The sequence below is a fragment of the Plecotus auritus genome (assembly GCF_963455305.1).
Source record: "Plecotus auritus genome assembly, chromosome: 8".
NCBI lineage: Eukaryota > Metazoa > Chordata > Mammalia > Chiroptera > Vespertilionidae > Plecotus > Plecotus auritus.
In genome coordinates, this window is record NC_137782.1 from 16,205,551 (window position 1) to 16,217,406 (window position 11,856).

The following is an 11,856-nucleotide window of genomic DNA, read 5'->3' on the forward strand; positions in this document are numbered from 1 at the left end:
ACCTGGTTATAACCAAACTTGTTTTGAACCAAACTGTGATTTCGATAAGCATTCCCCGGAACAAAGTTATGAAAAGAAAAAAATCAGTTTAAAGTGATGCTGAGGATAACATGGCCCTACAATGTACCTCAAAAAGGCAGAAAACAACAAAAGCCTTAAAAAGGTCGAAGTAGACTATCTACTACTTTGTAACATGAAGTTACCAGACAGCTCTGGACAGCAATGTCACATTTTCTTACCTGAGATTTTTCTATTCCCCAAGTGATTTCATTAATACTGATAATGCTTACTTGTTAGTTTTTCTATGCTTTTAAAGAATGTTTGTATATGATTTCTCTAAAGAATGTTTGTTCTTAATAAAGTAATGACAGCACAGCTAGTGGTTTGTTTGTTTTTTAGTTTTGTTTTTTTTACTCTTTATTCAGCTCAGCATATTGAACAGAACTTTTATTCAGCTTAGCATATTGAACAGAACTTTCAAAAACTTAAAGGACAAATCATTTATATCCACCATATAAATTGAAGGACCTACAGGAAAATCGGAGATGGCTAGCCATTTAAAGAAAAATCAGTCATTCTTTTCTTCCATAAAAGTCTCAAAAAAAGTAAATCACACCCTGAAAAAGCCATTCTCCACTACAGATAAGCTAGAGCAGTGGTCGGCAAACCACGGTTCGCGAGCCACATGCGGCTCGCAAGCCGCGGTTTGCTGCTCTGTTGACTAATGAGTTTGCTGACCACTGAGCTAGAGGAACAAATTTATTTAGTTACTATCCACAGGGTGGACTACGCTGAAAAGGAAAATACTAAGCAGTGTCATGTTCTGCCAATGAACAAACCAGAGATTAACACAGGCTACAATTAAAAAAAGTCAGCCAGCGACAATATCCAAAATAAATTGTGAAAATTTTCACGTCTATATTTTGTCCTTTGAGAAGGAGGCAATATATATAATCAAACAATCATTTGCCTTAAATCTTTTGCACTCTAACCCCAGGCTTTAATCAAAGCAATGGTACTTGAACCTGTTTTATATACGCGACTTCTGCAGAAGACTTCTTTTGAAGAAAATGAAATCTACAGCTAAAATACAGTTTGAAATCTGCTCTAGATATTTTAGGAATTCTGGAAAGATCTGGTCAGACATCAGAAAATTGTGTATTTTGAATACCATTTTGTTCTCCACCTCCCCATGCATCAACCCTATGCTATCCTTCATTAAGCTCAAGACTAAATTCACCTAAAAAAACTTCCACAATATTGCAAGATCTAAAGCCTGATTCTTGATGGTCTAATCCCACCCACCCCCACCCTCACTGTACTGATGAGATCACTGTACTAATTCTCTAGTCTGATTAATACACTCCTAAATCCCAATGTTTGAATTTTTAAATTATGTTAGGCTGTTAGTATATGTGTCTCTCTAAAGCCATTTTAAATCCATCATGGGACAAGAATATTTAATTATTTTTAAATTAAATCACTTGCCTACACAATAACTTCCATATATAAAATTTTACAATTTGCAGAATTCCACATCTAAAAATGAGAATTTTATCTTAAGTGCTTATAGAAATTGATGGATGTGCAAAGTAAAAAGCCTATCCTACTGTTACCTTACCTACCATGTGTTATGTTCTTTTTTTCTTTTTTAGTACTTTATTTATTATTATTTATTATTATTATTATTATTATTATTATTATTGATTTTAGAGAGAGAGGAAAGGGGGAGGGAGAGACACACACGCATCAATTTGTTGTTCCACTTATTTATGAATTCTGTGGTTAATTCTTATATTGTTGCTTCAAAATAACACTGGGTATACATAAAACAAGATTGGCCTCAAGTTAGTGATTATCAAAGCTGGTGATGGGGCCTTGGAAGTTTATTATACTCTCTACTTTTACAGATTTGAAAATTTCCAGAATAACAAGTATATAAACCAATATATGTGTGTGTGTGTGTGTGTGTGTGTTCATTCACAAAAAGACTACTAAAGAAATTACATCATTTAAATAATTGGTTTCAATGCAGCCAGATCACCAGAGCTCAGGCTTCTGCTCTCTCTGAAAAAGACTTCCCAGCCTGCTGGGCCACGCTTGGTGAACAGAGAGTTGTACCCTCACTACCAGAGCCTGGCAGTCCATGTGGCCACACCTTATCTTCCATGAGCACTGTGTGCATAAGCTCCTTCCTGGAGGTACAACTGTGTATCCTGCAGCTAGCCTACCAGGGTAATGAACAACACTCATGGATTGAGCATTAAAACTGCTCATTATAATCTATCAAATAAGCAGTACCGAGAGGTTAAATTAAGGACCCACGATATTGTGGGTTCTGGAAAAACAGGAACTTCATGTTCATTATATGTCCCTTGCATCCTGACAATGGTTTGCTAATGTACCATCTCAATAAAACATGAACTTAAAAAGTTGGTTTCATATAATAAAAATGTGTTTTTGATTTGGGTCATTTTGTGAATCAGTCAAGTTCTCATAAAAATATGTCAATATACTGAATACAAACAAATTTACTTCCATCTTAACTATCTAGGTCAATCAATGCGTACAAGTATTAAATTATTTTTTTTAATTCCTCTGTAATCACTACTAAATCATACTTACAACATCTATAAAGACTTTGGAGAACAGTCTGAAACTCACCATATGCAAGAAAACAACTTACTTCCATCTTGTACTAAATGCCTTGTAGGATGTCCTCACTGGCAAGGCCAGAGGCTTCCCTTCTGCAAAAACTTGACAAGTAACATAAAGGTCAGAGCAGGTCTCTTGGTACAGTCCTGAAAACTTCAACATTGGGTCTTCTAGAACAGCTTTATAACTCTTTTGTTCTCTCTTCCCTTCCAAACTTCCTCTGGAAATATAAGAATAATAATGTTTAGACAAACATTTTTTAAGCATATAGAAAACAAATACCAAAGTTTATGATTGCGTCACAGCAACCTGATGCTACCTAAATATTTTCCTGTATATGAAGTTAAAGTTACTTTTACATCTAGTACAGGAATCTTAAAATCCTAACATACCTACAATCATTTCTATCTTCATCAACATATTTCCCTAACTTAAGCTTATTAATTTCAAATCCTGTCATCAACTCTTGGTCTACCTTCCAGACATCACCAGATTTCCAGGCCTTAGTTTCCCTTTTATTAATTTCAGGTTGAACACTTATTTATCTACTAGAGGCCCAGTGCACAAAATTCGTGCACAGGTGGGGTCCCTAGGCCTGGCCGGCGATCAGGGCCAATTGGGGCCATCTTGCCCAGTTCTGATCAGGGCCCGGCAAGCCAGGGAAAGGGATGGCGCGGGGAGGGGAGAGGGAATGCAGGAGGTTGGCTGTGGGAGCGCACTGACCACCAGAAGGCAGCTCCTGCATTGAGCGTCTGCCCCCTGGTGGTCAGTGCGCATCATAGTGACTGCAACTGTTCATTCTGGTTGTCTGGTCATAACAGTGGCTTAGGCTTTTATATATATAGATTATTTCAAAACATTTACTGTACTAGGCATAGTGGCACAGAAATGAAAGACAAGATAAACTAATACAGCACTACAAGAAAATGTTAAGTCCTTGTTTCTAGGGTGAAAACTTACTTTTATTTGCATATTCTTTTGGTATTCTTTCAATGTTTTTTATTTATTTACTATGTGGATGTACTATCTGATCATTTCTTTAAATTAAAAGTAATAAAAGATAGGCACAGGAAACTATGAAAAAGGTAGAAACACCAATTGGAAATCAAAATTGTAACCATGTTCTCATTTTACAAATAATGAAGCAGGGACTCAGAGTTCAAGAATCACAAAGTAACAGAGCTGAGAATAAAAGCCAGGGCAGACAAGGCCAAAGCCAATGTTCTTTCCACCACAGAAAGATACTGTACATCAAAAGTCTGGGAGCTTGGGGGCTCCAAGTCCCAGAAAGATAAAAAGAACAGCATGGACCAAAGCAAAGAGAAAGATGGCATGTTTAGAGAACTTCAAGTTGTTAGTTAAAGCAAAAAGCTCAAGTAGGGAAGAAGCTAGAGAAGGAAAAGGGTGGGAGTGGGGGGACAAATGAGGCTAAGCAGTCACCAAATTCAGTCCAATGCCTTACACAATGAACATTCAAAAATCTAACTGAATTATTTGACATGAGAGTACTATAGTCGGATTTGTATTTATGGTACCTTTGGCAGGAGTTTCAGAACATAATGGAGAGGTGTAACTGAAAGCAAGATCAGTTAGATTTTCATTAAAAATTATGAAGAAAAAAGATAGGCTAAGGCTAGAGCAGTGGTGTAGAAAAGATATTTAGCAAGTAGATTCAAGACAACTTGTGAATGATTTAATAAAGAAGGTAAGAGACGATGTCTGCATGACTCCAAAGTTTTGTGTCTTATACTGGATGAATGTTGCTAATAATCACCAAAATAGGGTGAGACAATATAGGAAGTTCAGAGTTAGAGGGGTAAGCTAATGATGTGCTCAATCTGGGACCAGTTAGTTTTCAAGTGCTTGGGGACATCTAAAGTGACCATGTCTTATAGGCCATTTGATATTCAATTACAATGCTAAGAAAAGGGACATCAAAGTGCAAATTGTTAAGAAAACCAAAGAAATAGATTAAAAGGCCTGGGAGAAAAATCAGAATTAAAAAATTTACTGTTCTCTGATTTTATGATTCTAAATTGATACTTCCAGCCCCCCCCCCAAAAAAAAAAATGACAGTCCGAGAAGCTAAAAGATGGTTAGTACCAAATTTTACCAAACTTCTGATTAATGCTTTATCTTTTCCTTATAATAGTCAATGTGTGTATCTGTTAATAATGGACCTTTTTGTTGTTGTTGTTGTTGTTGTTCTTTCCTTTTAATGTTCAAAAGTTCCAGAAATACATTAACATGTCCAAGAAATACTGAGAGGAATGAGACTGAAGGAAAAAGCCCTGTACTAGATGACGGCATACATACAGGTCCTGTATAATCATCTAGTGGTATTTGATGCAGAAATTAACTTAAATGGGTGTATAAAGTATTATACAAATGAGCAGCATAGTTGTTGACTGACATATTACCAATGATGTTATGATGAATAATTTGTGATTATTTTTGCATATAAAAACACTCCTCTAAGAATGCCTGAAAGTGGACATAATTTCCGACTCGGTTCTACCTGTGCCCCACCTCAGTTCCATTATTCTCATCTCAAGATGTCATGCCCTGGACCTTTACTTCAACAGCGAAGCCCCAAGATTTCCCTGCCAGGCTCTTTTCTCCTATCTTCTGGTCCCTTTGCAACTGGCACCCTCATCTTAGACTCACTCCCCGCGCCTCTAGCGAAACCATGCCATGTCCAACGATCCACCCTAACCCTCTGTCACTTCCCGTGCTTCTACATCCATGTGCTCATCTCATCCTCAGCTACCACATCTGCCTGTGTCCACATAACTCTGCAGTCTTTGCTCCACCTTCAGCCCCGGGTTAAATTAAAGATCTTCCAATTATCAACTGCGGGACGACTTTACCGAGACTAGATTTCTTCATCTGTAAAATGGGACTAGTGACCCCTCAAAAGGATGCTGTGCACAGCAAAATGCTTTGAAGAAAGTAAAACAGCGTTGGACATCGGGGCTTGTTCCCACCGCACTCCTCCCACAGCGCCCTTTCCACGCCGCGTTCTCCCCCTCGGCCCCAGCCACAGCTCTCCCCGCCGCCCCCAGGCCGGCCTCCAGGCTAATCATCATCTACCCTCAACCCACAGGCCCCCGCCTCCTCTCCTTAAACTCCAGCAATCCCCGCCCCTGTCCCCAGAGCCTCTTACATCTTCAGCCGCACGTTGATGTCCAGGTCACAACTGTAGATGTAGTGGAACTTCTCCGCTTCCCCCATTGCGCCTCCACCAGAGCAGCACCTACCGCGGGAAGCAAGGCGCCGGAAAGACGCTGGGTTTCAACCAGCTGAGTCCCACAACACGGGCGCTTCCGGTCCCGCCTCTCAGCCAGGTCGGAGCCAATCACTGCCTGGGGAGCAACCCAACGCGCCGGAACTCCCCGCCCAACCTTCCCTTCTGCGCATGTGCAAAGCAGCCTTCCGTCTTGCTTAGAGGCAAATTGAATTCCGGCAACACAGCCGATCGATCTGGTTACTTCCCAGACTTGGGTATACTTCCTGTTTGGACAGGACTTTTTTTGTTTGTTTTGTTTTTAAATAAAACAAGCTGTCATTTGAGCTTGAGCTGTTCCTAAAATCAATCCGAAAGAAAATGCGTTTCAAAAATAATTGTAGCAACTTTCACTGGCTACAGGCTAAACCAGGGACAGTCACAAGAATTAGAATTTTGCCAAGTTTAAATTTCAGTGATCTTTCCAAAATTTGTAGATTTAATAAAAAAAAAATTGCTTTCTCAAGCAACGATTTTCTCTTTCTGCTCTAGAGAGTGAAGAAAGGACTAGACACAGAGCAAATAAAAACCCAAACAAACTTACTTCCAGTTTTGGCATTTATGCTACTTTGGACAAAGCAGTTGGGTGCTTGTTTGCACTGGGTATATTCAGACCCACTGAAGCTTTGAATACTGAACTCTAGCTGAAACCTATAAACGTCCAGTAATGGCTCCAGAACTCAGGTTACTAAACCCTCTGAACTCCTACAATGCTTGTCTTTATAATACTCTGAACTCCTACAACGCTTGTCTTTATAATACTTAATATTATCTAAAATTTTAATCTTCATTTCCAACTAGATTCAAACTCTTTGAAGGCAAGAATAGTGTGTCAATATACTTCTGTACCTGTCCCCTTTAGTGCCTAGCACATTAATGAGTTTAATAATTCCTTCTTATTATTGGTGATATGAATAAAAGTCTCCATTTTCTATATGTTTATTTTTAAGTGTCACATGGTAAGAGAGGAATCCCTAGAGTATGTATAATTTACAGTGATTAGGAAAAAAATACCTTTCAAGGAAAGGTTGAAGGAAGTATAGTGCCTTTCAGGGCAAAAAAAAAAAAAATGGCTAATGTACAATTTTTTGTCCAAAGTAAATTCTCAAAAATATTTGTGGAATCAAGATTAAGGAAAAACATGCTATTCTCCTATAACTAAAAGGTGCAACATAAAGAGAGCAGACTTAATTTGTTCCTATGTATAACTACCACCAATGGTTGGAACTTACAAAAAAAAATGTAATTGCAGCAATCAATAAAAATTGAACTTTTGAATCAGCAGAGCTACCCAACAGTAAAACAAATAGTTACAAGTGCCCTGTCTCTGGATAATTCCAGCAGTGGGTGTGAGGTTTGATGTCAAGTTTCTCAAACATGAATAAAACATTGACAATTTGTAAAGAACTCAATTCTCTGACACCAGTACTGACTTAAATTACTTTTATTATAGTGTTATTTAATGTCTAAACCTAAATAAAACTTCATAGATAAGCATACACATATATTTCTTATAAATTATTTTAAAACCAAATTTAAAAATTAAATATAAAAACTTGAAATTAACAATCTTAAAGTAACACTATCTTTTTGTTAAAACTACTGCATACAACATGAATGTGGTATTGACTACTCTTACAGTACCAGCTCTTTGAAATTCTGCAGGTCTATTCTACTACATACCACATGGCAGTTCAATTTTCTTGCCTCATTTTCTATTCAAATTACTACAAAATCTTCATGTGTAAGTATTGTAATGGCATTTGGCCTTTACGTGGCCCCCAAAGCATTTTTTTGTCCTAAGTCTATCTCTGTCCTTTTCTCATTAGCTCATAACAGTTAAAGTAATAGTAATTGACACCAAGAGTCATGTCACAAATACAACACAGATAAAAGCATAAAAATGAAATGTCAGTACTCAGTGCTAAGATACTCATTCATAGAATCCAGCACAAACTTATGTTAACTTTTAAAAGATAATTATGGAGAAAAACTAAACATTAAAAATGTATTATGGAAACTTCTTAAAAGACTGGACTGTAATTGTTAAAGGCATTAATGCAACAAGAATGACTAATGTGCCAGTACAGAGGAGGATTTTTGTAAGTCATAGAAGCACAGTAAAAGTCACAAAAAAACAAAACTGGCAGTGCCTTTCCTGGACCAACCATGGGTTAGGAAAACATTGGTTAGCAGATCTGCATATCAGAGCACTCTTAGCAAGGCCATGTCCATAGGGGAAATGGAAGATGTAGGCACTTTATTATGAAAGGAAAATCATGATATTTTCTTTCCCAGGTGATCTTTCACAACTCATAAATATAGCATACACTTATACAGCACAACACAATTTGCATTGAAAGAATCCATAGCACAGACCACTGCCTGTCTTTAAAAAAAATAACTTTTGCCCTAGCTGGTTTGGCTCAGTGGATAGAGCATCAGCCTGCAGACTGAAGGGTCCCAGGTTTGATTCTGGTCAAGGGCACATGCCTAGGTTGCAGGCTTGATCCCCAGTGGGCAACGTGCAGGAGGCAGCCAATCAATGATTCTCTCTCATCATTGATGTTTCTATTTCTCTTTCCCTCTCCCTTCCTCTCTGTAATCAATAAAGATATATTTTAAAAAATAACTTTTATACATGGATGTTTCTTTGTGTGTAAGGCTACTTCATTGACTATTTGGTTCCATATTTAATTCACCTTTGGAGTTGCCATTTTGATTTTGTTTTCTTATGCAATCTTGCTTCAATTTTATGTTTAATTATTCAACTAACAGGTTTTAATAATGGTGAAGAAAATTTTTTATAATGGTCCATTCCTTTAAGTGACCCAGGACTCATGTAGTGATAAACAGGTTTGTTTTTGTCAATTTCTGTCACCAATTAATCCTCTTTAGCTGGTAATAAAAAAATTCACTCTTAGATTTAAAAAGCTGCCATCTATTATTGAGTTTTCATCAAGAAAAAATAAATGTGATATTGTGAAGTGAAATGATCTCATAAAATTGTTGCTCCAATTGAAAAATTGCCTCTAGGAGTTTTCTAATAACTCCAGGTCATTTAGAATCTAATAACATGGTAGAACATATAACATTGAGGAAACGTGAAAAATCCTACCTCATAAGCCAAGACTCTTGACCATTTGTCAAGTGACATTGTGGAAAGCTATGTACTTGAGAATGTCTACTAGTGATCCTGAAGCAGGAACTCACAAGGCCTGGGTGGTTCGATTAAAAAAAATGCAACTTCAATCAGCTACAAAAGTGAAAGATCAAAAGCAAAAGTCTTTTCTGATACTTTAGAATACATCTTGCTAATGGATGCACAAAATAAATCAAGATAAAGTACAAATCCATATACACGCAGTTCAAAATGATGGTGGCTTGATGCTGAGATGCTGAGTATAGTTCCCAGGGAAGCAGGCAGGGAGGTGTGCATTCTCCTTGTTCCAGTGTGGCTTCCTCTATAATAGCTCTCTGCAAAACAAACAAGGAATGCTATTTTCTCTTTTTCCTTAAAAGCAAAATTCCTCTTTGGATTTCTTTTGGTTAGTGAATACAGGTACTAATGCAGGTCTTAAGTAAAAGTGAATTGGTGCAACTTGAACTTCTGAAAAGTGGGGGATACCCATATTATGATAGAAACTCTTGAAAACACTGTGAAAGAAGAACAAAATAAGGGATAGATTTTTGAGTGTTCTGATTTAACTAGTGTTGGGGAGGAGGGTGAGGTGTGAGGAGACTTCTCTGAGAATGTGATGTTAGGCTTGCAATGCTGAGATGGAAGAGAAGTTTCTTTGCAGGGGTTGGGGAGAAAGACTGGAGCTCTCTCAAGGCCCAGTGCAGTTTTGTAATTCACAGAGTTCATGGGGCTAAGAGTTGTGTGTTTTTTTTAATTTTTAAAAATTTTGATTGAAGACAACATAAATAATAAGCAGACATTTCTCACACAGTTTTTTTTGTTTGTTTGTTTGTTTTGTTTTTCTTTGCTCTCCATTCCAAGGTCTGAACACTACATACCGGTCACTGCTATATTGTGTGAGGAAGGTGAGGAAGCACAGAGAGCTCAACACACCACCATGTTCCTGATAACACATTGGTCAATTTCAGGTATATTATTTTATTTAATTATTTCAACAAATTAGTGGATTATGTACTGTTCCCCTATTTTATCGAAAAGTAACTCTGAAGTGGGTTAGGTGATTTGTATATGATTCTGAGCAAATACGGGCAGAGCCACTGACTTCATAAACATGATATACTTACCATGATATACTTAACCATGATAAGTTCCAGAGCAATTCTTGGACTTACTCTTTGCAACAGAAAATAAATTCTAATGGCAGTATCTTTAGCATCCTCAGTGTTATTTAGTACTGCTATTGACCCCTCTTCCTCTCTACAGATTAACTACATGGATGGAGGAGATTTTGGCCCATCCAGCATCTTATTTAACAAACTAGGGACCCAGTGCACGAATTCATGCACCTTGAAAGGAACTGTGGGCCATGAGGCTGCAGTGGGCACAGGGGTGGGTGTTGGCCCATCCTCCACGCCCCTGCCTGGTCCCTACTTCCATGGCCCCTGGTCCCCTTTCTGCTGGCAGCCCCACTCCTGCTGCCACTCCTGCCATGCACTGAGGGCACCGGCCGCACACACTGACGTCATGAAGCAATTGGGGCCAGTGCTAGCAGTGGGTACGAGTGGCGCTGGCGCCGTCAGTGGGTGCAAGAGGCGGCTGCTGCCCTGATTGCCCCTCAGGAGCAGGGGGAGGTGGGGAATCCCTCGGGGCGATTGGGGCTGATGGCGCCGAGCAATCGGGACCGGTGCCAGGCGCCGGCAGTGAGTGCGACCAATGGCTCTGGTGCTGGCTGCAGGTGCGAGCAGGGCCAGTGCTGGCAGTGGGTGCAAGTGGTGGCTCTGGCGCCGGCAGTGGGTGCAAGCACCGGGTGGGACCATGGCCCGTGGGAGTAAAGAATTTTCAGTAACCACCAGAGGCTTGCCCCAATGACAGCGATTGGTTCCCCAACTTGTTCTGGTGCCCCTGTTCACCTGCTCCACCATCCTGCCGTGGCTGACGCCCGCCACAGAGAAGCTTACCTTACAGTGTCAGGTAAGCTTCATCAGGTAAGTAATAGAGCAATTGGCCATGAAGTCAATGTTAATGAATCCATAATATATATTAAATAGGCATCTTTAAACAGAAACACACATAAAACTAGATTATGTATTGACTGATGAAAATGTTGGGACCAGAGGCTCACAGAAACTTAACCCTATATTATAGCTAAGAGCAATGGTTCATTATATACCAATTCAGTGTTCATGGCTACTTTATAGAACAAAACTACATAAGTAACCAGAATTGATGGTTATGATAGTATGAAAAGTAATATAGTGTCCCATGGGAGTACATTACACTGGCTCTTTACATTTGTAGGGTGTAGATGAGACAAGGACAGCTTTGCAGAGGTAGAAAGGATGAAGCAGAGATCTGAAAAATGAGTAGAAGTTGGCCAAGTGCCTGTGATTTGAAGGAAGAAACAGCCTGGGTTTTCTTAAAAGGGGATGAATTGAGAGAAACACAGAAGACAGCAGGAAGGGAGTATATTCATTTGCCAGGACTGCTGTAATAAAATACCCTAAACTGGGTGACATAAAAAACAGAAAATTAATCTCATACATCTGGAGGCTAGAAGTCCAAGATCAAGGTGTCTGCAGGATGGGCTTCTTCTGGGGGCACGGAGGGAGAATCTAGTTCATGTCTCTCTAGCTTCTATTGGTTTGATGGCAATCTTCTGTGTTGTTGAGTTTACAGAAATATCACCCTGTTTTCTGCTTTCATCTCTTCATGACCTTCTGCCTGTGTGCATGCCAGTGTCCAAATTTTTCTTTTTGATAAGGACATCCGTCAT

At 39.0% G+C, this 11,856-nt stretch overlaps 1 protein-coding gene across 1 annotated transcript in view; it reads right to left on the reverse strand.

The window, feature by feature from the left end:
• PIK3C3 (phosphatidylinositol 3-kinase catalytic subunit type 3) overlaps positions 1 to 5,989 on the reverse strand; it is a 77,099-nt gene extending 71,110 nt beyond the window's left edge. Inside the window, exons 1-2 of the mRNA XM_080683799.1 lie at positions 5,822 to 5,989; positions 2,687 to 2,875 (exon numbers count right to left, since the gene is read on the reverse strand). Of these exons, the coding sequence (XP_080539925.1) occupies positions 2,687 to 2,875; positions 5,822 to 5,889 (257 nt within the window). The 5' untranslated portion in view covers positions 5,890 to 5,989. The remainder of the gene's footprint in view (positions 1 to 2,686; positions 2,876 to 5,821) is intronic.
• Between the last annotated feature and the right edge of the window lie 5,867 nt (positions 5,990 to 11,856).